At 59.0% G+C, this 26,668-nt stretch overlaps 3 protein-coding genes, 9 non-coding genes and 3 pseudogenes across 12 annotated transcripts; all 15 read right to left on the bottom strand.

The window, feature by feature from the left end:
• Positions 1-678: 678 nt before the first annotated feature.
• On the bottom strand, positions 679-790 carry LOC126423921 (U2 spliceosomal RNA; annotated as a pseudogene).
• A 759-nt stretch (positions 791-1,549) lies between these two features.
• Positions 1,550-1,742, bottom strand: LOC126420454 (U2 spliceosomal RNA). The gene has a single exon (XR_007576068.1). It is a non-coding gene; the product is annotated as a U2 spliceosomal RNA (small nuclear RNA).
• Positions 1,743-2,503: 761 nt separating this feature from the next.
• On the bottom strand, positions 2,504-2,696 carry LOC126420443 (U2 spliceosomal RNA). The gene has a single exon (XR_007576067.1). It is a non-coding gene; the product is annotated as a U2 spliceosomal RNA (small nuclear RNA).
• A 759-nt stretch (positions 2,697-3,455) lies between these two features.
• LOC126420432 (U2 spliceosomal RNA) lies at positions 3,456-3,648 on the bottom strand. The gene has a single exon (XR_007576066.1). It is a non-coding gene; the product is annotated as a U2 spliceosomal RNA (small nuclear RNA).
• Positions 3,649-4,409: 761 nt separating this feature from the next.
• Positions 4,410-4,602, bottom strand: LOC126420421 (U2 spliceosomal RNA). Its single transcript, XR_007576065.1, has one exon. It is a non-coding gene; the product is annotated as a U2 spliceosomal RNA (small nuclear RNA).
• A 761-nt stretch (positions 4,603-5,363) lies between these two features.
• On the bottom strand, positions 5,364-5,562 carry LOC126423334 (U2 spliceosomal RNA). Its single transcript, XR_007576141.1, has one exon. It is a non-coding gene; the product is annotated as a U2 spliceosomal RNA (small nuclear RNA).
• Positions 5,563-6,285: 723 nt separating this feature from the next.
• LOC126477895 (uncharacterized) lies at positions 6,286-9,021 on the bottom strand. Its single transcript, XM_050103659.1, has one exon. The coding sequence runs from the start codon at positions 9,019-9,021 to the stop codon at positions 6,286-6,288; it is 2,736 nt and encodes a 911-aa protein (XP_049959616.1).
• Positions 9,022-11,490: 2,469 nt separating this feature from the next.
• On the bottom strand, positions 11,491-11,602 carry LOC126423899 (U2 spliceosomal RNA; annotated as a pseudogene).
• A 759-nt stretch (positions 11,603-12,361) lies between these two features.
• On the bottom strand, positions 12,362-12,554 carry LOC126420410 (U2 spliceosomal RNA). Its single transcript, XR_007576064.1, has one exon. It is a non-coding gene; the product is annotated as a U2 spliceosomal RNA (small nuclear RNA).
• A 761-nt stretch (positions 12,555-13,315) lies between these two features.
• On the bottom strand, positions 13,316-13,514 carry LOC126423257 (U2 spliceosomal RNA). The gene has a single exon (XR_007576134.1). It is a non-coding gene; the product is annotated as a U2 spliceosomal RNA (small nuclear RNA).
• A 733-nt stretch (positions 13,515-14,247) lies between these two features.
• On the bottom strand, positions 14,248-16,983 carry LOC126477739 (uncharacterized). The gene has a single exon (XM_050103645.1). It carries the CDS (start codon positions 16,981-16,983, stop codon positions 14,248-14,250), a length of 2,736 nt encoding a protein of 911 aa, XP_049959602.1.
• A 2,469-nt stretch (positions 16,984-19,452) lies between these two features.
• LOC126423810 (U2 spliceosomal RNA) lies at positions 19,453-19,564 on the bottom strand (annotated as a pseudogene).
• A 760-nt stretch (positions 19,565-20,324) lies between these two features.
• LOC126420388 (U2 spliceosomal RNA) lies at positions 20,325-20,517 on the bottom strand. Its single transcript, XR_007576063.1, has one exon. It is a non-coding gene; the product is annotated as a U2 spliceosomal RNA (small nuclear RNA).
• A 759-nt stretch (positions 20,518-21,276) lies between these two features.
• Positions 21,277-21,475, bottom strand: LOC126423246 (U2 spliceosomal RNA). Its single transcript, XR_007576133.1, has one exon. It is a non-coding gene; the product is annotated as a U2 spliceosomal RNA (small nuclear RNA).
• A 733-nt stretch (positions 21,476-22,208) lies between these two features.
• On the bottom strand, positions 22,209-24,944 carry LOC126477582 (uncharacterized). The gene has a single exon (XM_050103633.1). The coding sequence runs from the start codon at positions 24,942-24,944 to the stop codon at positions 22,209-22,211; it is 2,736 nt and encodes a 911-aa protein (XP_049959590.1).
• Positions 24,945-26,668: the final 1,724 nt, after the last annotated feature.

The following is a 26,668-nucleotide window of genomic DNA, read 5'->3' as shown; positions in this document are numbered from 1 at the left end:
ACACGACGCGGGGGTGGCAACCACCGCCGTCCTGGGCGTCGCAGACGCCTGCACACTCACACAGGGTGAGGGCAAGGCAGCCTGTGAGCCCACCACGCTGCTGCGGGTCAGGACCGCCGCGTAAGTTAATCCTAAGTCCAGCCGGTCTGTCCTACTAGCTTCGGGGACCGGACTGGGCTGTGGCCATAGCCCCTCTCTATTATCTAAGGCTAGGCGGCCTATGGTACTAGCTTCCCGAGCCGCTTTCGCCTGTGGCTTGCGCCCAGCACTAACTAAGGACGAAGGGCCTGTCCTACTAGCTTCGGGGGCCCTCGCCTGTGACCTCCCGCCGGCTGACCTCTCTGGGTGCCCCAGAGAGCCAGACACGGCATCGTGTCCCATACTCACTCTCCCCCGACTGGCAGCGCCGGGGGTTGCGGAATCTGCATTGCAGAGCCGCTGGTGTAACCGCAGCGTCTTCAGCCGCGGGTCGCGTCGGCCGCAAAACTGACACTCGAAAACGGGAACCGTTTCCGGGTCGTGCAGCCTCCTGTAGTGGCGGAGAAGGGCCGAGTGGTCCTTGTACTCGCCAAAAGTAGGTCTCCCGGCAGCCTTGGTGACGAAGCAGATCCGGCAGCGGAAGACCTCCGCCGGCAGCGTCACCACAAGCTCCATTGTTCAGGTCGCGGACCTGAAACAGGAGAATAAAAGCGACCGCTTCCCGGTGCAGAAATCAGCCCATATCAGCCCACATTAAGCTGATAAGAACAGATACTACACTTTGATCTTAGCCAAAAGGCCGAGAAGCGATAAGGAAAAACCGCAAGTCGAAGGGCCTAAATGCTTGCAGCGTGTGCGCTCCACATGTGGGAGTGACACACGGTGGTACGGGCCGATATGGCAACAGGCGACCGTCGAAAACATCGCAAAAGCAAGTGCCGGAAGGAAGGAGAATTCGCGAGAGCACTCGTCAACAGCCCAGTACTACCCTCCATGGCGAACAGTAAACTGCGACTCCCATTTGAACGCCGCCGGCTGCCAGGGCAGTGGAGAAGCCGTGAGGCCGCCCCACAGCAGCGCCAGGCCGGCGCGAGCTACACCGGCGCGAGGCCGGCGCGAGCTACACCTAGCCGAGTGCTTACATCGTCCACCGCCTACTGCATACGTGTGTACACACGTATTCTGCGTGCGTGCGGCGGCGACGACGACGTTCGCGAGGAGCTAAGGATATAACTCCAAAAAATGTAATTAAAATTATCTGTGGCCGGACCATATGTGACGCCAACGAGGCATCCGAAGGCACTCTTCTGTGCCCATATAAATTACCAGCCTAGTGTAATGCGGCTGCAAGAGCGTTCCGGCTAACCGCAAAAAAAAAAAAAAAAAAAAAAAATAAAAAAAAAAAAAAAATAAATAAACTTCGTAAGATAATGTTAAATTAATTACAAGAAATCGAGGTGTGTAAGCAGCTAACTACTGGGCAAATCGACAACTACAACAAGTTTTGCTACCAGCGGAATATCTGATCACTGCAGAATATTAACCCATTTCAGGCTGTGTTTTAATTAATTTTAGGTGGGCCGATCCCGGCGGTACTGCAATGCCGGGCCAACCCGCGACAGAGGTGGAGCAAGCCCCTAGCACTCCGTCATGAGCCAAAAATGAGTTTAATATTCTGGTCCTGCGATGCAGGACGTATCAGATATTAAGCTGATAAGAACAGATACTACACTTTGATCTTAGCCAAAAGGCCGAGAAGCGATAAGGAAAAACCGCAAGTCGAAGGGCCTAAATGCTTGCAGCGTGTGCGCTCCACATGTGGGAGTGACACACGGTGGTACGGGCCGATATGGCAACAGGCGACCGTCGAAAACATCGCAAAAGCAAGTGCCGGAAGGAAGGAGAATTCGCGAGAGCACTCGTCAACAGCCCAGTACTACCCTCCATGGCGAACAGTAAACTGCGACTCCCATTTGAACGCCGCCGGCTGCCAGGGCAGTGGAGAAGCCGTGAGGCCGCCCCACAGCAGCGCCAGGCCGGCGCGAGCTACACCGGCGCGAGGCCGGCGCGAGCTACACCTAGCCGAGTGCTTACATCGTCCACCGCCTACTGCATACGTGTGTACACACGTATTCTGCGTGCGTGCGGCGGCGACGACGACGTTCGCGAGGAGCTAAGGATATAACTCCAAAAAATGTAATTAAAATTATCTGTGGCCGGACCATATGTGACGCCAACGAGGCATCCGAAGGCACTCTTCTGTGCCCATATAAATTACCAGCCTAGTGTAATGCGGCTGCAAGAGCGTTCCGGCTAACCGCAAAAAAAAAAAAAAAAAAAAAAAAAATAAAAAAAAAAAAAAAATAAATAAACTTCGTAAGATAATGTTAAATTAATTACAAGAAATCGAGGTGTGTAAGCAGCTAACTACTGGGCAAATCGACAACTACAACAAGTTTTGCTACCAGCGGAATATCTGATCACTGCAGAATATTAACCCATTTCAGGCTGTGTTTTAATTAATTTTAGGTGGGCCGATCCCGGCGGTACTGCAATGCCGGGCCAACCCGCGACAGAGGTGGAGCAAGCCCCTAGCACTCCGTCATGAGCCAAAAATGAGTTTAATATTCTGGTCCTGCGATGCAGGACGTATCAGATATTAAGCTGATAAGAACAGATACTACACTTTGATCTTAGCCAAAAGGCCGAGAAGCGATAAGGAAAAACCGCAAGTCGAAGGGCCTAAATGCTTGCAGCGTGTGCGCTCCACATGTGGGAGTGACACACGGTGGTACGGGCCGATATGGCAACAGGCGACCGTCGAAAACATCGCAAAAGCAAGTGCCGGAAGGAAGGAGAATTCGCGAGAGCACTCGTCAACAGCCCAGTACTACCCTCCATGGCGAACAGTAAACTGCGACTCCCATTTGAACGCCGCCGGCTGCCAGGGCAGTGGAGAAGCCGTGAGGCCGCCCCACAGCAGCGCCAGGCCGGCGCGAGCTACACCGGCGCGAGGCCGGCGCGAGCTACACCTAGCCGAGTGCTTACATCGTCCACCGCCTACTGCATACGTGTGTACACACGTATTCTGCGTGCGTGCGGCGGCGACGACGACGTTCGCGAGGAGCTAAGGATATAACTCCAAAAAATGTAATTAAAATTATCTGTGGCCGGACCATATGTGACGCCAACGAGGCATCCGAAGGCACTCTTCTGTGCCCATATAAATTACCAGCCTAGTGTAATGCGGCTGCAAGAGCGTTCCGGCTAACCGCAAAAAAAAAAAAAAAAAAAAAAAATAAAAAAAAAAAAAAAATAAATAAACTTCGTAAGATAATGTTAAATTAATTACAAGAAATCGAGGTGTGTAAGCAGCTAACTACTGGGCAAATCGACAACTACAACAAGTTTTGCTACCAGCGGAATATCTGATCACTGCAGAATATTAACCCATTTCAGGCTGTGTTTTAATTAATTTTAGGTGGGCCGATCCCGGCGGTACTGCAATGCCGGGCCAACCCGCGACAGAGGTGGAGCAAGCCCCTAGCACTCCGTCATGAGCCAAAAATGAGTTTAATATTCTGGTCCTGCGATGCAGGACGTATCAGATATTAAGCTGATAAGAACAGATACTACACTTTGATCTTAGCCAAAAGGCCGAGAAGCGATAAGGAAAAACCGCAAGTCGAAGGGCCTAAATGCTTGCAGCGTGTGCGCTCCACATGTGGGAGTGACACACGGTGGTACGGGCCGATATGGCAACAGGCGACCGTCGAAAACATCGCAAAAGCAAGTGCCGGAAGGAAGGAGAATTCGCGAGAGCACTCGTCAACAGCCCAGTACTACCCTCCATGGCGAACAGTAAACTGCGACTCCCATTTGAACGCCGCCGGCTGCCAGGGCAGTGGAGAAGCCGTGAGGCCGCCCCACAGCAGCGCCAGGCCGGCGCGAGCTACACCGGCGCGAGGCCGGCGCGAGCTACACCTAGCCGAGTGCTTACATCGTCCACCGCCTACTGCATACGTGTGTACACACGTATTCTGCGTGCGTGCGGCGGCGACGACGACGTTCGCGAGGAGCTAAGGATATAACTCCAAAAAATGTAATTAAAATTATCTGTGGCCGGACCATATGTGACGCCAACGAGGCATCCGAAGGCACTCTTCTGTGCCCATATAAATTACCAGCCTAGTGTAATGCGGCTGCAAGAGCGTTCCGGCTAACCGCAAAAAAAAAAAAAAAAAAAAAAAAAATAAAAAAAAAAAAAAAATAAATAAACTTCGTAAGATAATGTTAAATTAATTACAAGAAATCGAGGTGTGTAAGCAGCTAACTACTGGGCAAATCGACAACTACAACAAGTTTTGCTACCAGCGGAATATCTGATCACTGCAGAATATTAACCCATTTCAGGCTGTGTTTTAATTAATTTTAGGTGGGCCGATCCCGGCGGTACTGCAATGCCGGGCCAACCCGCGACAGAGGTGGAGCAAGCCCCTAGCACTCCGTCATGAGCCAAAAATGAGTTTAATATTCTGGTCCTGCGATGCAGGACGTATCAGATATTAAGCTGATAAGAACAGATACTACACTTTGATCTTAGCCAAAAGGCCGAGAAGCGATAAGGAAAAACCGCAAGTCGAAGGGCCTAAATGCTTGCAGCGTGTGCGCTCCACATGTGGGAGTGACACACGGTGGTACGGGCCGATATGGCAACAGGCGACCGTCGAAAACATCGCAAAAGCAAGTGCCGGAAGGAAGGAGAATTCGCGAGAGCACTCGTCAACAGCCCAGTACTACCCTCCATGGCGAACAGTAAACTGCGACTCCCATTTGAACGCCGCCGGCTGCCAGGGCAGTGGAGAAGCCGTGAGGCCGCCCCACAGCAGCGCCAGGCCGGCGCGAGCTACACCGGCGCGAGGCCGGCGCGAGCTACACCTAGCCGAGTGCTTACATCGTCCACCGCCTACTGCATACGTGTGTACACACGTATTCTGCGTGCGTGCGGCGGCGACGACGACGTTCGCGAGGAGCTAAGGATATAACTCCAAAAAATGTAATTAAAATTATCTGTGGCCGGACCATATGTGACGCCAACGAGGCATCCGAAGGCACTCTTCTGTGCCCATATAAATTACCAGCCTAGTGTAATGCGGCTGCAAGAGCGTTCCGGCTAACCGCAAAAAAAAAAAAAAAAAAAAAAAAAATAAAAAAAAAAAAAAAATAAATAAACTTCGTAAGATAATGTTAAATTAATTACAAGAAATCGAGGTGTGTAAGCAGCTAACTACTGGGCAAATCGACAACTACAACAAGTTTTGCTACCAGCGGAATATCTGATCACTGCAGAATATTAACCCATTTCAGGCTGTGTTTTAATTAATTTTAGGTGGGCCGATCCCGGCGGTACTGCAATGCCGGGCCAACCCGCGACAGAGGTGGAGCAAGCCCCTAGCACTCCGTCATGAGCCAAAAATGAGTTTAATATTCTGGTCCTGCGATGCAGGACGTATCAGATATTAAGCTGATAAGAACAGATTTTTATTTTCCGAGATAATTCTTAGTTACAGTTTTAAGAAGTATAAATTTAAGAAAAAATATTCATGACTCTATACAATGCGAGTTTTACAAATTTGTTAAGTTTAGATAAAATAAAATTTAGAAAAACGGTTCTAACCGCACTTAAGTAATTGAACCTTATTCTAACTCGTGGGTTAAGCCCACTACTTAAATATTGGAAGGCCGCGTTAGGCGCGGATGCTTAAGTATATTACCTTAAGATTAAGGCGCGGCCTTAGATAATTTCAGAACGGGGAAGGTTGGAGCTAGTTTAGGATCTATTTTGTTTATTACATTCTTCTCCATGCCCTGACAGCACACTGCACATGCACGGCTGCCAGCGGCTGGTGTGCCACGCACGCAGGCGGGTCACACACAGCCGGACTTCTCCCCTCTGTCCGCCTTGCGGCAGACGTCACCGGGGTGTCGTGGCAGGAGGGCGTTGCTTCCCACGCTGGCTGGAGACTGCCGGGCAGTAGGCACACGTTTGGCGCCGCCTAGCACCGCGCCAACCGAGGTGGGGGCCATATTCGGCGGACACCACGGAGGGAGGGGCACCAGGCAGCACCGCACGCACCGCTACTGACTCGGCACTGCTGCAGTGCGGCGCGAAGATGGTGTAGCGCCGCAGGTCCCGCGTCGTGGAGGACAATCTCGACGCCGACGTCACGAAGGCACCGACCTCGAAGTTCTCCGACGACTGCAGTCTCGAGGGTCTCGCAGCCTGACGTCAGAGCATGCCACAGTCTAGGGGGACACATACTGGCGGTGGCCAGTAATGTGTTCCACGTAAATGTCGCGGGACCACTTGATGGTGTCAGACACCATCAGCCGCCGCATCAGTTGGCAGTAGCGGCTAGCGATGCCTAGGTGCCGAAGCACTGCATCGTTCTGGCGGTCCCACGCCCCCAGACTGCCAACAACCAGGGCGTCGACAGTGACGGAATAGCCGCGAGCGGCTAATCCGCGCGCAACGTCGGCGTACTTTATCCTCTTCAGTTGCCGAGCGTTGTCGAGCGCAATCCGCCTATTCTCGAAGGGGATTGTCACATCGACGATGGTCACAGTCTTAGCGGCCTCGTCAGTTATTACGAGGTCCGGACGCAGCCCACTGCTGTCCCCTATGACGGCTTGGTTGATCCTGATGTCAGGAACAGCAGCGTTTCCTCTCCTTGGCCGCCCAGCGACTGCTGTCGCGAGGCGGTTGAGGACCGCGTTGTGGCGATACTGCAGGGCTGCTGAGTGCACCATGCACGCGTTGATCACGTGCGGGAGCGTCTCGTTGTTGTGGCCACAGCGTCGGCAGGCTTTGTTGTTGTTTGCCCGCCCATCAAAGCGGCGACAACCGTTCAGAGGCACGACTCCGAGCCTGGCGCGATGGATAAAGCGCCAGTCTGCGAAGCGGGTGTATTTGCCTCCCGCTATGAAGTGGTTGGACGCTGTGGATTCCCTGGTACACTCGAACACCTTCCCCTGGTCAGGTTTCCTGAGTAGGAGGTTGCGCAGGCGCTGCCTCAGACACTCGCGGAGCGTCCGCGAGAGAAGACGTTTGGCGCCCCCTCCCACCCGGACATGCTCGACGCCAGTGTTGGCGGTGCGTCCCACGCTGTCATCATCGTGCTGCGGTCCATCGCCGCCATCTTCGAGGTGTCGTGTAGTCCCAGGCGCCGTCCCCTCCGTGGCCGGCTGCGTCACCCCTCCGATGCCGCCGTGTTCCGCGTCGTCAGCGATGGCGGGTCGGCCGCCGACCTCCACCTGCAACTCAGAAAGCAGCTCACTCCAGCGCCAGGTGACGCCACGCGGCGCTAGGCGCCTTGTGGCGTTCCTGACGCGCGTCCACAGTGACTGGATGTCACCTCCGTCGCGTGCGAGGTCACCCTCAGTGCTGCCGCTAAGGTAGGTGGCCAAGTCGGAACGACTCGGCTCCCTCCCCAGTCGGCGGCGCGCGGCCGTAGTTAGTGTGGCCCAGGCGATGTCGCGGACGGTGGCGTCGTCGCAGTGCAGCATGCGGAAGCCGTGGACGATGGTGGAGATGTCCGCAGCGTCCGCGAGCGGCGTCAGGCCGCATCCTCCCTCTCCCAGCGCGAGGTACAGCTGTTCGGTGGACGCACGCTGTGGGAGGAACAGCCATGATTTGACAGCCGCTTTCACTGCCTTGTCGAGTGCAGATAGCGGCCCCTTGCGTACCGCTCCGCCCCGCATGACAAAGTCAAGCCTAGGGAGGAGAAAGACACGCACAGCGTCAATCTTCTGCCAGGGAGCCAGCAGGGAAGCGTCCAGGTGCTGCAAGTCGCGTCGAATTGCCGCGATCGCATCCGTTGGCGTCTGCGTGACTTTGTACCCGGTGGGAACGCCAAGATGGAGGTAGGCGTCACCCGCACCGAGCACGGCTGGTTCTCCCCCTTGCAGGGCGAATACCGAGCCTAGTGTCTGCCGACGGCGGATGTGAAGCGTGGCACACTTCGATGGCTTGAAGGTAAGCCCGGCCCACGTCGCCGCCTCACCCACAACATTGAGGAGCGTCTGCATCGCCTCTGAATCCCGCGCCAGAAGCACGATATCGTCCGCATACGCCAGTGCACTCACACTGACGCCGCTAAGCGGAATACCACACTCATTTCTGAGTGAGGTAGCGGCGCGAAGTACCGGCTCGAGCGCGAGATTAAAGACGATGGGCGACAGTGGACAGCCCTGCTTGACCCCTGCCTGGATCTCTATCTCCTCCGTTAGTCCGTCAGATGTACGGACGCGGGTGGAGCAACCATCGTACATGTCGGCAATTAGATGGTGCAATTGCTCTGGTAGTCCCATCCTGCTCAGTACTCCAAGGAGGTGAGCGTGAGGCACTGAACCGAAAGCATTCGCCAGATCAAGCCAAGCAAAGCATGCTTGGCCTCCCCTGCGCCTTGCATCATCAATTGCCGTCTGCACAATGAAGTTGTGCTCGTAGCAGCCTTCAAACGTGCGGAAGCCCTTCTGTTCCGGGGAGAGCAGGTTCAACCGCTCTGCCCAGAGAGAAGTGCGGTCCGCAACGATTGCAGCAAAGAGCTTAGAGATGGTAGAGCTCAATGCTAAAGGCCGCCAGTTTGTCACGTCCGAGACGTCCCCTTTCTTGTGGATGAGGACGGTAGTGGATATTTTCCACTGCACCGGAGTCTTCCGCTCTTTCCAGCAGCGCGAGAAGATCTTAGCTAGCACGTGGCAGCCAGGATCCTCACGTCGCAAGTCCGAGTAGGTGACTCCGTCTGCCCCAGGAGCAGTATTGCTCGCCTTCTGGAGCCGCTGTTGCACCTCTGAAGGTGTGATCGGCAGCAGGACCTCCTCGCTGACATCAGGAGGCGTGGTGGCGGCAAAGTCCGGGACAGCAGCTGGTGCATCTGTAACGGAAAAGTCGGATTTAGAATATATTACCTTAAAGTGCTCCGTGAGCACGTTGCCATCGATTTGGCAGTACGGCGACGTCTCGCCAAGGACGCGCTGCATCGCCTTGCGCCGGTCCGCGCGGTACAGCTTCTGAATTTCAGACGCTGCATTCGCGTCGTACCGACGCTCGGCGGCCGCCGCGCGCCGTGCGCCACGTCCACCGCGCCGCCCACCGCGGCCGCGTGTAGGGGCAGGGGGAGGGGGATTGGCAGCAGCGTCGGCGCGGCCCTGGCCGCGGTGCGCTGCTGCTGGTGGCCCATCCTGTCGACCTCCGGCTGCCTGGCGTTGTGGCTTCGTCTCGGCGATCTCGGCGATGAAATCCTCGACGGCCGCGACGAATGCGTCCCACGGTTGGTTGTGGACGCTCTCCAGGGCCGCCAGCCAGCGCCGCTGCCTCTCCGTTAGCCGAGTGTCGGCCGGGGGAGGGGGGGGCGGAGCTGCCTCAGTTGCGCCCTGTTCGGAGGGTACAGGGGGGCCTGTCAGGTCTGGTGTAGGACGGGAGCCTTGCGGCGGGAGGTTGGGACTGGGCCGGTTGTTACGGCGTCGGCGTCTCCTCTTCTTGCTGCCAGTTCTCGGAGACGCAGCTGCAGTCCCTCCGTTCACGTCGCGCCGCTCCGTCGTCTGCGTCGGTGGTGGTGCCGTGCTGCCATCTGGCGTGGGCCGCTCAGTGCTGCCCTCGATCGCCGCGCTGGTGACAGGTGGCGCAGCGGTAGCAGCAGGGGCCGGTGTAGCTTGCGCCGGCCTGGCGCTCGGGTCGGGCGCACCGCGGCTGGTGTTCGCCGCGCCGCCAACAGATGGCCCGGCGGTCGCCAGCGGCCCGCCGCCGGCGCGAGAAACACGGGGTGTAGCTCGCGCCGGCTGACCGGACGCGCCGGCTCGCCCCGGACCGCTGTTACGCGGACTGGGTGCCCGACGATCGCTACCAGATGGCGCAGTGGTCGTAGGGGTGGCCGGTGTAGCCCGCGCCGGCCGGGCGTCTCGAGGTGTAGCTCGCGCCGGCCTGGCGCTCGGGCCCAGCGCACTGCGGCTGTTGTTCGCCGCGCCGCCAACAGATGGCCCAGCGGTCGCCCGCGCCCTGCCGCCGGCGCGAGATACACGAGGTGTAGCTCGCGCCGGCCGCCCAGGCGCGTTGGCTCGCGCCGGGCCGCTGTTACGCGGACTGGGCGGTATGATGCGCCGTCGGTCCGGGGGCGGTGGTCTGCGTCCTGCAGCACGGCGTCTGTCCCTCCTTGGGGTGACTACGTGCCACTCATGATCTGCAACAGGAGCTTTTGAGTTAATAGCACTCCCTGCCTGAGCGGAGACGGAGTGACGGGCGTCACTCGACGTAACCGCCGGCAGGGCAGAGGAAACGCGGCGCGTGTACGTCTGCGACCGCACAAGCACCACACCATCCGGTGCATCCGCCGGGCGCGCGGCCTTCGGTGCGTCAACCGGCGGCGCGGCTGCGCCGTGAATGACAACACCAACGGTCGCGGCGAGCGAGGCAGCCTGCCTGCCACCGCCCACCCGCACCGCAGAGCCACCTGTTGGCGGCGTAGCGAATGCGGGCGGCAGTCCCAGGCCGGTACCCACGCTCCCGACAGATGGCGGGCGGGAGGCGCCTGCGGCAGCCGCACGACGTGGCCAGCGTACGCCACTGGGCGCAATGGCCGGCGCGGGCCGCGGCGAGCCGCGGCCCATGCCGGACACAGCGCCTCTGGCCGGAGCGACGCGTTCGGCGGCAGGCGTCGGCAGCGTGCTGCCTTCACCTCCCGAACTTGCGCTCGGCACTCGTGGCGACGCGGTTGACGTCGCGGAGCGTGTCGGCAGGGGGATGCCAGACCTCCTCGGCGTGCGCACACAGAGTACACACGACGCGGGGGTGGCAACCACCGCCGTCCTGGGCGTCGCAGACGCCTGCACACTCACACAGGGTGAGGGCAAGGCAGCCTGTGAGCCCACCACGCTGCTGCGGGTCAGGACCGCCGCGTAAGTTAATCCTAAGTCCAGCCGGTCTGTCCTACTAGCTTCGGGGACCGGACTGGGCTGTGGCCATAGCCCCTCTCTATTATCTAAGGCTAGGCGGCCTATGGTACTAGCTTCCCGAGCCGCTTTCGCCTGTGGCTTTCGCCCAGCACTAACTAAGGACGAAGGGCCTGTCCTACTAGCTTCGGGGGCCCTCGCCTGTGACCTCCCGCCGGCTGACCTCTCTGGGTGCCCCAGAGAGCCAGACACGGCATCGTGTCCCATACTCACTCTCCCCCGACTGGCAGCGCCGGGGGTTGCGGAATCTGCATTGCAGAGCCGCTGGTGTAGCCGCAGCGTCTTCAGCCGCGGGTCGCGTCGGCCGCAAAACTGACACTCGAAAACGGGAACCGTTTCCGGGTCGTGCAGCCTCCTGTAGTGGCGGAGAAGGGCCGAGTGGTCCTTGTACTCCCCAAAAGTTGGCCTGCCTGCAGCCTTGGTGACGAAGCAGATCCGGCAGCGGAAGACCTCCGCCGGCAGCGTCACCACAAGCTCCATTGTTCAGGTCGCGGACCTGAAACAGGAGAATAAAAGCGACCGCTTCCCGGTGCAGAAATCAGCCCATATCAGCCCATATTAAGCTGATAAGAACAGATACTACACTTTGATCTTAGCCAAAAGGCCGAGAAGCGATAAGGAAAAACCGCAAGTCGAAGGGCCTAAATGCTTGCAGCGTGTGCGCTCCACATGTGGGAGTGACACACGGTGGTACGGGCCGATATGGCAACAGGCGACCGTCGAAAACATCGCAAAAGCAAGTGCCGGAAGGAAGGAGAATTCGCGAGAGCACTCGTCAACAGCCCAGTACTACCCTCCATGGCGAACAGTAAACTGCGACTCCCATTTGAACGCCGCCGGCTGCCAGGGCAGTGGAGAAGCCGTGAGGCCGCCCCACAGCAGCGCCAGGCCGGCGCGAGCTACACCGGCGCGAGGCCGGCGCGAGCTACACCTAGCCGAGTGCTTACATCGTCCACCGCCTACTGCATACGTGTGTACACACGTATTCTGCGTGCGTGCGGCGGCGACGACGACGTTCGCGAGGAGCTAAGGATATAACTCCAAAAAATGTAATTAAAATTATCTGTGGCCGGACCATATGTGACGCCAACGAGGCATCCGAAGGCACTCTTCTGTGCCCATATAAATTACCAGCCTAGTGTAATGCGGCTGCAAGAGCGTTCCGGCTAACCGCAAAAAAAAAAAAAAAAAAAAAAAAATAAAAAAAAAAAAAAATAAATAAACTTCGTAAGATAATGTTAAATTAATTACAAGAAATCGAGGTGTGTAAGCAGCTAACTACTGGGCAAATCGACAACTACAACAAGTTTTGCTACCAGCGGAATATCTGATCACTGCAGAATATTAACCCATTTCAGGCTGTGTTTTAATTAATTTTAGGTGGGCCGATCCCGGCGGTACTGCAATGCCGGGCCAACCCGCGACAGAGGTGGAGCAAGCCCCTAGCACTCCGTCATGAGCCAAAAATGAGTTTAATATTCTGGTCCTGCGATGCAGGACGTATCAGATATTAAGCTGATAAGAACAGATACTACACTTTGATCTTAGCCAAAAGGCCGAGAAGCGATAAGGAAAAACCGCAAGTCGAAGGGCCTAAATGCTTGCAGCGTGTGCGCTCCACATGTGGGAGTGACACACGGTGGTACGGGCCGATATGGCAACAGGCGACCGTCGAAAACATCGCAAAAGCAAGTGCCGGAAGGAAGGAGAATTCGCGAGAGCACTCGTCAACAGCCCAGTACTACCCTCCATGGCGAACAGTAAACTGCGACTCCCATTTGAACGCCGCCGGCTGCCAGGGCAGTGGAGAAGCCGTGAGGCCGCCCCACAGCAGCGCCAGGCCGGCGCGAGCTACACCGGCGCGAGGCCGGCGCGAGCTACACCTAGCCGAGTGCTTACATCGTCCACCGCCTACTGCATACGTGTGTACACACGTATTCTGCGTGCGTGCGGCGGCGACGACGACGTTCGCGAGGAGCTAAGGATATAACTCCAAAAAATGTAATTAAAATTATCTGTGGCCGGACCATATGTGACGCCAACGAGGCATCCGAAGGCACTCTTCTGTGCCCATATAAATTACCAGCCTAGTGTAATGCGGCTGCAAGAGCGTTCCGGCTAACCGCAAAAAAAAAAAAAAAAAAAAAAAAAATAAAAAAAAAAAAAAAATAAATAAACTTCGTAAGATAATGTTAAATTAATTACAAGAAATCGAGGTGTGTAAGCAGCTAACTACTGGGCAAATCGACAACTACAACAAGTTTTGCTACCAGCGGAATATCTGATCACTGCAGAATATTAACCCATTTCAGGCTGTGTTTTAATTAATTTTAGGTGGGCCGATCCCGGCGGTACTGCAATGCCGGGCCAACCCGCGACAGAGGTGGAGCAAGCCCCTAGCACTCCGTCATGAGCCAAAAATGAGTTTAATATTCTGGTCCTGCGATGCAGGACGTATCAGATATTAAGCTGATAAGAACAGATTTTTATTTTCCGAGATAATTCTTAGTTACAGTTTTAAGAAGTATAAATTTAAGAAAGAATATTCATGACTCTATATAAATCGAGTATTACAAATTTAATGAAAATTTTAAGTTAAAATATATAGTAAACGGTTCTAACCGCACTTAAATAGTTGAATCTTATTCTAATTCGTGGGTTAAGCCCACTACTTAAATATTGGAAGACCGCGTTAGGCGCGGATGCTTAAGTATATTACCTTAAGATTAATTCCGCGATAGGCGCGGCCTTAGATAATTCACACTGGGGAAAGTTTGGACCTAGTTTTAGGGTCTATTTTATTTATTGCATTCTTCTCCATGCCCTGACAGCACACTGCACATGCACGGCTGCCAGCGGCTGGTGTGCCACGCACGCAGGCGGGTCACACACAGCCGGACTTCTCCCCTCTGTCCGCCTTGCGGCAGACGTCACCGGGGTGTCGTGGCAGGAGGGCGTTGCTTCCCACGCTGGCTGGAGACTGCCGGGCAGTAGGCACACGTTCGGCGCCGCCCAGCACCGCGCCAACCGAGGTGGGGGCCATATTCGGCGGACACCACGGAGGGAGGGGCACCAGGCAGCACCGCACGCACCGCTACTGACTCGGCACTGCTGCAGTGCGGCGCGAAGATGGTGTAGCGCCGCGGTCCCGCGTCGTGGAGGAGAATCTCGACGCCGACGTCACGAAGGCACCGACCTCGAAGTTCTCCGACGACTGCAGTCTCGAAGGTCTCGCAGCCTGACGTCAGAGCATGCCACAGTCTAGGGGGACACATACTGGCGGTGGCCAGTAATGTGTTCCACGTAAATGTCGCGGGACCACTTGATGGTGTCAGACACCATCAGCCGCCGCATCAGTTGGCAGTAGCGGCTAGCGATGCCTAGGTGCCGAAGCACTGCATCGTTCTGGCGGTCCCACGCCCCCAGACTGCCGACAACCAGGGCGTCGACAGTGACGGAATAGCCGCGAGCGGCTAATCCGCGCGCAACGTCGGCGTACTTTATCCTCTTCAGTTGCCGAGCGTTGTCGAGCGCAATCCGCCTGTTCTCGAAGGGGATTGTCACATCGACGATGGTTACAGTCTTCGCGACCTCGTCCGTTATTACGAGGTCCGGACGCAGCCCACTGCTGTCCCCTATGACGGCTTGGTTGATCCTGATGTCAGGAACAGCAGTGTTTCCTCTTCTTGGCCGCCCTGCGACTGCTGTCGCGAGGCGGTTGAGGACCGCGTTGTGGCGATACTGCAGGGCTGCTGAGTGCACCATGCACGCGTTAATTACGTGCGGGAGCGTCTCGTTGTTGTGGCCACAGCGTCGGCAGGCTTTGTTGTTGTTGGCCCGCCCATCAAAGCGGCGACAACCGTTCAGAGGCACGACTCCGAGCCTGGCGCGATGGATAAAGCGCCAGTCTGCGAAGCGGGTGTATTTGCCTCCCGCTATGAAGTGGTTGGACGCTGTGGATTCCCTGGTGCACTCGAACACCTTCCCCTGGTCCGGTTTCCTGAGTAGGATGTGGCGCAGGCGCTGCCTCAGACACTCGCGGAGCGTCCGCGAGAGAAGACGTTTGGCGCCCCCTCCCACCCGGACATGCTCGACGCCAGTGTTGGCGGTGCGTCCCACGCTGTCATCATCGTGCTGCGGTCCATCGCCGCCATCTTCGAGGTGTCGTGTAGTCCCAGGCGCCGCCCCCTCCGTGGCCGGCTGCGTCACCCCTCCGATGCCGCCGTGTTCCGCGTCGTCAGCGATGGCGGGTCGGCCGCCGACCTCCACCTGCAACTCAGAAAGCAGCTCACTCCAGCGCCAGGTGACGCCACGCGGCGCTAGGCGCCTTGTGGCGTTCCTGACGCGCGTCCACAGTGACTGGATGTCACCTCCGTCGCGTGCGAGGTCACCCTCAGTGCTGCCGCTAAGGTAGGTGGCCAAGTCGGAACGACTCGGCTCCCTCCCCAGTCGGCGGCGCGCGGCCGTAGTTAGAGTGGCCCAGGCGATGTCGCGGACGGTGGCGTCGTCGCAGTGCAGCATGCGGAAGCCGTGGACGATGGTGGAGATGTCCGCAGCGTCCGCGAGCGGCGTCAGGCCGCATCCTCCCTCTCCCAGCGCGAGGTACAGCTGTTCGGTGGACGCACGCTGTGGGAGGAACAGCCATGATTTGACAGCCGCTTTCACTGCCTTGTCGAGTGCAGATAGCGGCCCCTTGCGTACCGCTCCGCCCCGCATGACAAAGTCAAGCCTAGGGAGGAGAAAGACACGCACAGCGTCAATCTTCTGCCAGGGAGCCAGCAGGGAAGCGTCCAGGTGCTGCAAGTCGCGTCGAATTGCCGCGATCGCATCCGTTGGCGTCTGCGTGACTTTGTACCCGGTGGGAACGCCAAGATGGAGGTAGGCGTCACCCGCACCGAGCACGGCTGGTTCTCCCCCTTGCAGGGCGAATACCGAGCCTAGTGTCTGCCGACGGCGGATGTGAAGCGTGGCACACTTCGACGGCTTGAAGGTAAGCCCGGCCCACGTCGCCGCCTCACCCACAACATTGAGGAGCGTCTGCATCGCCTCTGAATCCCGCGCCAGAAGCACGATATCGTCCGCATACGCCAGTGCACTCACACTGACGCCGCTAAGCGGAATACCACACTCATTTCTGAGTGAGGTTGCGGCGCGAAGTACCGGCTCGAGCGCGAGATTAAAGACGATGGGCGACAGTGGACAGCCCTGCTTGACCCCCGCCTGGATCTCTATCTCCTCCGTTAGTCCGTCAGATGTACGGACGCGGGTGGAGCAACCATCGTACATGTCGGCAATTAGACGGTGCAATTGCTCTGGTAGTCCCATCCTGCTCAGTACTCCAAGGAGGTGAGCGTGAGGCACTGAGCCGAAAGCATTCGCCAGATCAAGCCAAGCAAAGCATGCTTGGCCTCCCCTGCGCCTTGCATCGTCAATTGCCGTCTGCACAATGAAGTTGTGCTCGTAGCAGCCTTCAAACGTGCGGAAGCCCTTCTGTTCCGGGGAGAGCAGGTTCAACCGCTCTGCCCAGAGAGAAGTGCGGTCCGCAACGATTGCAGCAAAGAGCTTAGAGATGGTAGAGCTCAATGCTAAAGGCCGCCAGTTTGTCACGTCCGAGACGTCCCCTTTCTTGTGGATGAGGACGGTAGTGGATATTTTCCACTGCACCGGAGTCTTCCGCTCTTTCCAGCAGCGCGAGAAGATCTTAGCTAGCACGTGGCAGCCAGGATCCTCACGTCGCAAGTCCGAGTAGGTGACTCCGTCTGCCCCAGGAGCAGTATTGCTCGCCTTCTGGAGCCGCTGTTGCACCTCTGAAGGTGTGATCGGCAGCAGGACCTCCTCGCTGACATCAGGAGGCGTGGTGGCGGCAAAGTCCGGGACAGCAGCTGGTGCATCTGTAACGGAAAAGTCGGATTTAGAGTATATTACCTTAAAGTGCTCCGTGAGCACGTTGCCATCGATTTGGCAGTACGGCGACGTCTCGCCAAGGACGCGCTGCATCGCCTTGCGCCGGTCCGCGCGGTACAGCTTCTGAATCTCAGACGCTGCATTCGCGTCGTACCGACGCTCGGCGGCCGCCGCGCGCCGTGCGCCACGTCCACCGCGCCGCCCACCGCGGCCGCGTGTTGGGGCAGGGGGAGGGGGATTGGCAGCAGCGTCGGCGCGGCCCTGGCCGCGGTGCGCTGCTGCTGGTGGCCCATCCTGTCGACCTCCGGCTGCCTGGCGTTGTGGCTTCGTCTCGGCGATCTCGGCGATGAAATCCTCGACGGCCGCGACGAATGCGTCCCACGGTTGGTTGTGGACGCTCTCCAGGGCCGCCAGCCAGCGCCGCTGCCTCTCCGTTAGCCGAGCGTCGGCCGGGGGAGGGGGGGGCGGAGCTGCCTCAGTTGCGCCCTGTTCGGAGGGTACAGGGGGTCCTGTCAGGTCTGGTGAAGGACGGGAGCCTTGCGGCGGGAGGTTGGGACTGGGACGGTTGTTACGGCGTCGGCGTCTCCTCTTCTTGCTGCCATTTCTGGGAGACGCAGCTGCAGTCCCTCCGTTCACGTCGCGCCGCTCCGTCGTCTGCGTCGGTGGTGGTGCCGTGCTGCCATCTGGCGTGGGCCGCTCAGTGCTGCTTTCGATTGCCGCGCTGGTGACAGGTGGCGCAGCGGTAGCAGCAGGGGCCGGTGTAGCTTGCGCCGGCCTGGCGCTCGGGTCGGGCGCACCGCGGCTGGTGTTCGCCGCGCCGCCAACAGATGGCCCGGCGGTCGCCAGCGGCCCGCCGCCGGCGCGAGAAACACGGGGTGTAGCTCGCGCCGGCTGACCGGACGCGCCGGCTCGCCCCGGGCCGCTGCTACGCGGACTGGGTGCCCGACGATCGCTACCAGATGGCGCAGTGGTCGTAGGGGTGGCCGGCGTAGCCCGCGCCAGCCGGGCGTCTCGAGGTGTAGCTCGCGCCGGCCTGGCGCTCGGGCCCGGCGCACCGCGGCTGTTGTTCGCCGCGCCGCCAACAGATGGCCCAGCGGTCGCCCGCGCCCTGCCGCCGGCGCGAGATACACGAGGTGTAGCTCGCGCCGGCCGCCCAGGCGCGTTGGCTCTCGCCGGGCCGCTGCTACGCGGACTGGGCGGTATGATGCGCCGTCGGTCCGGGGGCGGTGGTCTGCGTCCTGCAGCACGGCGTCTGTCCCTCCGTGGGGTGACTACGTGCCACTCATGATCTGTAACAGGAGCTTTTTGGTTATTAGCACTCCCTGCCTGAGCGGAGACGGAGTGACGGGCGTCACTCGACGTAACCGCCGGCAGGGCAGAGGAAACGCGGCGCGTGTACGTCTGCGACCGCACAAGCACCACACCATCCGGTGCATCCGCCGGGCGCGCGGCCTTTGGTGCGTCAACCGGCGGCGCGGCTGCGCCGTGAATGACAACACCAACGGTCGCGGCGAGCGAGGCAGCCTGCCTGCCACCGCCCACCCGCACCGCAGAGCCACCTGTTGGCGGCGTAGCGAATGCGGGCGGCAGTCCCAGGCCGGTACCCACGCTCCCGACAGATGGCGGGCGGGAGGCGCCTGAGGCAGCCGCACGACGTGGCCAGCGTACGCCACTGGGTGCAATGGCCGGCGCGGGCCGCGGCGAGCCGCGGCCCATGCCGGACACAGCGCCTCTGGCCGGAGCGACGCGTTCGGCGGCAGGCGTCGGCAGCGGGCTGCCTTCACCTCCCGAACTTGCGCTCGGCACTCGTGGCGACGCGGTTGACGTCGCGGAGCGTGTCGGCAGGGGGATGCCAGACCTCCTCGGCGTGCGCACACAAAGTACACACGACGCGGGGGTGGCAACCACCGCCGTCCTGGGCGTCGCAGACGCCTGCACACTCACACAGGGTGAGGGCAAGGCAGCCTGTGAGCCCACCACGCTGCTGCGGGTCAGGACCGCCGCGTAAGTTAATCCTAAGTCCAGCCGGTCTGTCCTACTAGCTTCGGGGACCGGACTGGGCTGTGGCCATAGCCCCTCTCTATTATCTAAGGCTAGGCGGCCTATGGTACTAGCTTCCCGAGCCGCTTTCGCCTGTGGCTTGCGCCCAGCACTAACTAAGGACGAAGGGCCTGTCCTACTAGCTTCGGGGGCCCTCGCCTGTGACCTCCCGCCGGCTGACCTCTCTGGGTGCCCCAGAGAGCCAGACACGGCATCGTGTCCCATACTCACTCTCCCCCGACTGGCAGCGCCGGGGGTTGCGGAATCTGCATTGCAGAGCCGCTGGTGTAACCGCAGCGTCTTCAGCCGCGGGTCGCGTCGGCCGCAAAACTGACACTCGAAAACGGGAACCGTTTCCGGGTCGTGCAGCCTCCTATAGTGGCGGAGAAGGGCCGAGTGGTCCTTGTACTCGCCAAAAGTAGGTCTCCCGGCAGCCTTGGTGACGAAGCAGATCCGGCAGCGGAAGACCTCCGCCGGCAGCGTCACCACAAGCTCCATTGTTCAGGTCGCGGACCTGAAACAGGAGAATAAAAGCGACCGCTTCCCGGTGCAGAAATCAGCCCATATCAGCCCATATTAAGCTGATAAGAACAGATACTACACTTTGATCTTAGCCAAAAGGCCGAGAAGCGATAAGGAAAAACCGCAAGTCGAAGGGCCTAAATGCTTGCAGCGTGTGCGCTCCACATGTGGGAGTGACACACGGTGGTACGGGCCGATATGGCAACAGGCGACCGTCGAAAACATCGCAAAAGCAAGTGCCGGAAGGAAGGAGAATTCGCGAGAGCACTCGTCAACAGCCCAGTACTACCCTCCATGGCGAACAGTAAACTGCGACTCCCATTTGAACGCCGCCGGCTGCCAGGGCAGTGGAGAAGCCGTGAGGCCGCCCCACAGCAGCGCCAGGCCGGCGCGAGCTACACCGGCGCGAGGCCGGCGCGAGCTACACCTAGCCGAGTGCTTACATCGTCCACCGCCTACTGCATACGTGTGTACACACGTATTCTGCGTGCGTGCGGCGGCGACGACGACGTTCGCGAGGAGCTAAGGATATAACTCCAAAAAATGTAATTAAAATTATCTGTGGCCGGACCATATGTGACGCCAACGAGGCATCCGAAGGCACTCTTCTGTGCCCATATAAATTACCAGCCTAGTGTAATGCGGCTGCAAGAGCGTTCCGGCTAACCGCAAAAAAAAAAAAAAAAAAAAAAAAATAAAAAAAAAAAAAAAATAAATAAACTTCGTAAGATAATGTTAAATTAATTACAAGAAATCGAGGTGTGTAAGCAGCTAACTACTGGGCAAATCGACAACTACAACAAGTTTTGCTACCAGCGGAATATCTGATCACTGCAGAATATTAACCCATTTCAGGCTGTGTTTTAATTAATTTTAGGTGGGCCGATCCCGGCGGTACTGCAATGCCGGGCCAACCCGCGACAGAGGTGGAGCAAGCCCCTAGCACTCCGTCATGAGCCAAAAATGAGTTTAATATTCTGGTCCTGCGATGCAGGACGTATCAGATATTAAGCTGATAAGAACAGATACTACACTTTGATCTTAGCCAAAAGGCCGAGAAGCGATAAGGAAAAACCGCAAGTCGAAGGGCCTAAATGCTTGCAGCGTGTGCGCTCCACATGTGGGAGTGACACACGGTGGTACGGGCCGATATGGCAACAGGCGACCGTCGAAAACATCGCAAAAGCAAGTGCCGGAAGGAAGGAGAATTCGCGAGAGCACTCGTCAACAGCCCAGTACTACCCTCCATGGCGAACAGTAAACTGCGACTCCCATTTGAACGCCGCCGGCTGCCAGGGCAGTGGAGAAGCCGTGAGGCCGCCCCACAGCAGCGCCAGGCCGGCGCGAGCTACACCGGCGCGAGGCCGGCGCGAGCTACACCTAGCCGAGTGCTTACATCGTCCACCGCCTACTGCATACGTGTGTACACACGTATTCTGCGTGCGTGCGGCGGCGACGACGACGTTCGCGAGGAGCTAAGGATATAACTCCAAAAAATGTAATTAAAATTATCTGTGGCCGGACCATATGTGACGCCAACGAGGCATCCGAAGGCACTCTTCTGTGCCCATATAAATTACCAGCCTAGTGTAATGCGGCTGCAAGAGCGTTCCGGCTAACCGCAAAAAAAAAAAAAAAAAAAAAAAAAATAAAAAAAAAAAAAATAAATAAACTTCGTAAGATAATGTTAAATTAATTACAAGAAATCGAGGTGTGTAAGCAGCTAACTACTGGGCAAATCGACAACTACAACAAGTTTTGCTACCAGCGGAATATCTGATCACTGCAGAATATTAACCCATTTCAGGCTGTGTTTTAATTAATTTTAGGTGGGCCGATCCCGGCGGTACTGCAATGCCGGGCCAACCCGCGACAGAGGTGGAGCAAGCCCCTAGCACTCCGTCATGAGCCAAAAATGAGTTTAATATTCTGGTCCTGCGATGCAGGACGTATCAGATATTAAGCTGATAAGAACAGATTTTTATTTTCCGAGATAATTCTTAGTTACAGTTTTAAGAAGTATAAATTTAAGAAAGAATATTCATGACTCTATATAAATCGAGTATTACAAATTTAATGAAAATTTTAAGTTAAAATATATAGTAAACGGTTTTAACCGCACTTAAATAGTTGAATCTTATTCTAATTCGTGGGTTAAGCCCACTACTTAAATATTGGAAGACCGCGTTAGGCGCGGATGCTTAAGTATATTACCTTAAGGTTAATTCCGCGATAGGCGCGGCCTTAGATAATTCACACTGGGGAAAGTTTGGACCTAGTTTTAGGGTCTATTTTATTTATTGCATTCTTCTCCATGCCCTGACAGCACACTGCACATGCACGGCTGCCAGCGGCTGGTGTGCCACGCACGCAGGCGGGTCACACACAGCCGGACTTCTCCCCTCTGTCCGCCTTGCGGCAGACGTCACCGGGGTGTCGTGGCAGGAGGGCGTTGCTTCCCACGCTGGCTGGAGACTGCCGGGCAGTAGGCACACGTTCGGCGCCGCCCAGCACCGCGCCAACCGAGGTGGGGGCCATATTCGGCGGACACCACGGAGGGAGGGGCACCAGGCAGCACCGCACGCACCGCTACTGACTCGGCACTGCTGCAGTGCGGCGCGAAGATGGTGTAGCGCCGCGGTCCCGCGTCGTGGAGCAGAATCTCGACGCCGACGTCACGAAGGCACCGACCTCGAAGTTCTCCGACGACTGCAGTCTCGAAGGTCTCGCAGCCTGACGTCAGAGCATGCCACAGTCTAGGGGGACACATACTGGCGGTGGCCAGTAATGTGTTCCACGTAAATGTCGCGGGACCACTTGATGGTGTCAGACACCATCAGCCGCCGCATCAGTTGGCAGTAGCGGCTAGCGATGCCTAGGTGCCGAAGCACTGCATCGTTCTGGCGGTCCCACGCCCCCAGACTGCCGACAACCAGGGCGTCGACAGTGACGGAATAGCCGCGAGCGGCTAATCCGCGCGCAACGTCGGCGTACTTTATCCTCTTCAGTTGCCGAGCGTTGTCGAGCGCAATCCGCCTGTTCTCGAAGGGGATTGTCACATCGACGATGGTTACAGTCTTCGCGACCTCGTCAGTTATTACGAGGTCCGGACGCAGCCCACTGCTGTCCCCTATGACGGCTTGGTTGATCCTGATGTCAGGAACAGCAGTGTTTCCTCTTCTTGGCCGCCCTGCGACTGCTGTCGCGAGGCGGTTGAGGACCGCGTTGTGGCGATACTGCAGGGCTGCTGAGTGCACCATGCACGCGTTAATTACGTGCGGGAGCGTCTCGTTGTTGTGGCCACAGCGTCGGCAGGCTTTGTTGTTGTTGGCCCGCCCATCAAAGCGGCGACAACCGTTCAGAGGCACGACTCCGAGCCTGGCGCGATGGATAAAGCGCCAGTCTGCGAAGCGGGTGTATTTGCCTCCCGCTATGAAGTGGTTGGACGCTGTGGACTCCCTGGTGCACTCGAACACCTTCCCCTGGTCCGGTTTCCTGAGTAGAATGTGGCGCAGGCGCTGCCTCAGACACTCGCGGAGCGTCCGCGAGAGAAGACGTTTGGCGCCCCCTCCCACCCGGACATGCTCGACGCCAGTGTTGGCGGTGCGTCCCACGCTGTCATCATCGTGCTGCGGTCCATCGCCGCCATCTTCGAGGTGTCGTGTAGTCCCAGGCGCCGTCCCCTCCGTGGCCGGCTGCGTCACCCCTCCGATGCCGCCGTGTTCCGCGTCGTCAGCGATGGCGGGTCGGCCGCCGACCTCCACCTGCAACTCGGAAAGCAGTTCACTCCAGCGCCAGGTGACGCCACGCGGCGCTAGGCGCCTTGTGGCGTTCCTGACGCGCGTCCACAGTGACTGGATGTCACCTCCGTCGCGTGCGAGGTCACCCTCAGTGCTGCCGCTAAGGTAGGTGGCCAAGTCGGAACGACTCGGCTCCCTCCCCAGTCGGCGGCGCGCGGCCGTAGTTAGAGTGGCCCAGGCGATGTCGCGGACGGTGGCGTCGTCGCAGTGCAGCATGCGGAAGCCATGGACGATGGTGGAGATGTCCGCAGCGTCCGCGAGCGGCGTCAGGCCGCATCCTCCCTCTCCCAGCGCGAGGTACAGCTGTTCGGTGGACGCACGCTGTGGGAGGAACAGCCATGATTTGACAGCCGCTTTCACTGCCTTGTCGAGTGCAGATAGCGGCCCCTTGCGTACCGCTCCGCCCCGCATGACAAAGTCAAGCCTAGGGAGGAGAAAGACACGCACAGCGTCAATCTTCTGCCAGGGAGCCAGCAGGGAAGCGTCCAGGTGCTGCAAGTCGCGTCGAATTGCCGCGATCGCATCCGTTGGCGTCTGCGTGACTTTGTACCCGGTGGGAACGCCAAGATGGAGGTAGGCGTCACCCGCACCGAGCACGGCTGGTTCTCCCCCTTGCAGGGCGAATACCGAGCCTAGCGTCTGCCGACGGCGGATGTGAAGCGTGGCACACTTCGACGGCTTGAAGGTAAGCCCGGCCCACGTCGCCGCCTCACCCACAACATTGAGGAGCGTCTGCATCGCCTCCGAATCCCGCGCCAGAAGCACGATATCGTCCGCATACGCCAGTGCACTCACACTGACGCCGCTAAGCGGAATACCACACTCATTTCTGAGTGAGGTTGCGGCGCGAAGTACCGGCTCGAGCGCGAGATTAAAGACGATGGGCGACAGTGGACAGCCCTGCTTGACCCCTGCCTGGATCTCTATCTCCTCCGTTAGTCCGTCAGATGTACGGACGCGGGTGGAGCAACCATCGTACATGTCGGCAATTAGATGGTGCAATTGCTCTGGTAGTCCCATCCTGCTCAGTACTCCAAGGAGGTGAGCGTGAGGCACTGAACCGAAAGCATTCGCCAGATCAAGCCAAGCAAAGCATGCTTGGCCTCCCCTGCGCCTTGCATCGTCAATTGCCGTCTGCACAATGAAGTTGTGCTCGTAGCAGCCTTCAAACGTGCGGAAGCCCTTCTGTTCTGGGGAGAGCAGGTTCAACCGCTCTGCCCAGAGAGAAGTGCGGTCCGCAACGATTGCAGCAAAGAGCTTAGAGATGGTAGAGCTCAATGCTAAAGGCCGCCAGTTTGTCACGTCCGAGACGTCCCCTTTCTTGTGGATGAGGACGGTAGTGGATATTTTCCACTGCACCGGAGTCTTCCGCTCTTTCCAGCAGCGCGAGAAGATCTTAGCTAGCACGTGGCAGCCAGGATCCTCACGTCGCAAGTCCGAGTAGGTGACTCCGTCTGCCCCAGGAGCAGTATTGCTCGCCTTCTGGAGCCGCTGTTGCACCTCTGAAGGTGTGATCGGCAGCAGGACCTCCTCGCTGACATCAGGAGGCGTGGTGGCGGCAAAGTCCGGGACAGCAGCTGGTGCATCTGTAACAGAAAAGTCGGATTTGGAATATATTACCTTAAAGTGCTCCATGAGCACGTTGCCATCGATTTGGCAGTACGGCGACGTCTCGCCAAGGACGCGCTGCATCGCCTTGCGCCGGTCCGCGCGGTACAGCTTCTGAATCTCAGACGCTGCATTCGCGTCGTACCGACGCTCGGCGGCCGCCGCGCGCCGTGCGCCACGTCCACCGCGCCGCCCACCGCGGCCGCGTGTAGGGGCAGGGGGAGGGGGATTGGCAGCAGCGTCGGCGCGGCCCTGGCCGCGGTGCGCTGCTGCTGGTGGCCCATCCTGTCGTCCTCCGGCTGCCTGGCGTTGTGGCTTCGTCTCGGCGATCTCGGAGATGAAGTCCTCGACGACCGCGACGAATGCGTCCCACTGCTTGTCGTGGACGCTCTCCAGGGCCGCCAGCCAGCGCCGCTGCCTCTCCGTTAGCCGAGAGTCGGCCGAGGGAGGGGGGGGCGGAGCTGCCTCAGTTGCGCCCTGTTCGGAGGGTACAGGGGGGCCTGTCAGGTCTGGTGTAGGACGGGAGCCTTGCGGCGGAAGGTTGGGACTGGGCCGGGTGTTACGGCGTCGGCGTCTCCTCTTCTTGCTGCCAGTTCTGGGAGACGCATTTGCAGTCCCTCCGTTCACGTCGCGCCGCTCCGTCGTCTGCGTCGGTGGTGGTGCCGTGCTGCCATCTGGCGTGGGCCGCTCAGTGCTGCTTTCGATTGCCGCGCTGGTGACAGGTGGCGCAGCGGTAGCAGCAGGGGCCGGTGTAGCTTGCGCCGGCCTGGCGCTCGGGTCGGGCGCACCGCGGCTGGTGTTCGCCGCGCCGCCAACAGATGGCCCGGCGGTCGCCAGCGGCCCGCCGCCGGCGCGAGAAACACGGGGTGTAGCTCGCGCCGGCTGACCGGACGCGCCGGCTCGCCCCGGGCCGCTGCTACGTGGACTGGGTGCCCGACGATCGCTACCAGATGGCGCAGTGGTCGTAGGGGTGGCCGGTGTAGCCCGCGCCGGCCGGGCGTCTCGAGGTGTAGCTCGCGCCGGCCTGGCGCTCGGGCCCAGCGCACCGCGGCTGTTGTTCGCCGCGCCGCCAACAGATGGCCCAGCGGTCGCCCGCGCCCTGCCGCCGGCGCGAGATACACGAGGTGTAGCTCGCGCCGGCCGCCCAGGCGCGTTGGCTCGCGCCGGGCCGCTGTTACGCGGACTGGGCGGTATGATGCGCCGTCGGTCCGGGGGCGGTGGTCTGCGTCCTGCAGCACGGCGTCTGTCCCTCCGTGGGGTGACTACGTGCCACTCGTTGTCTGAAACAGAGGCTGCTTGTTTAGTAGCACTCCCTGCCTGAACGGAGACGGAGTGACGGGCGTCACTCGACGTAACCGCCGGCAGGGCAGAGGAAACGCGGCGCGTGTACGTCTGCGACCGCACAAGCACCACACCATCCGGTGCATCCGCCGGGCGCGCGGCCTTTGGTGCGTCAACCGGCGGCGCGGCTGCGCCGTGAATGACAACACCAACGGTCGCGGCGAGCGAGGCAGCCTGCCTGCCACTGCCCACCCGCACCGCAGAGCCACCTGTTGGCGGCGTAGCGAATGCGGGCGGCAGTCCCAGGCCGGTACCCACGCTCCCGACAGATGGCGGGCGGGAGGCGCCTGCGGCAGCCGCACGACGTGGCCAGCGTACGCCACTGGGTGCAATGGCCGGCGCGGGCGGCGGCGAGCCGCGGCCCATGCCGGACACTGCGCCTCTGGCCGGAGCGACGCGTTCGGCGGCAGGCGTCGGCAGCGTGCTGCCTTCACCTCCCGAACTTGCGCTCGGCACTCGTGGCGACG

Source organism: Schistocerca serialis, chromosome 1 (genome assembly GCF_023864345.2).
Source record: "Schistocerca serialis cubense isolate TAMUIC-IGC-003099 chromosome 1, iqSchSeri2.2, whole genome shotgun sequence".
Taxonomy (NCBI): domain Eukaryota; kingdom Metazoa; phylum Arthropoda; class Insecta; order Orthoptera; family Acrididae; genus Schistocerca; species Schistocerca serialis.
The sequence above is the reverse complement of the archived record's forward strand: the minus strand, read 5'-3'. Positions and strand labels throughout refer to the sequence as shown.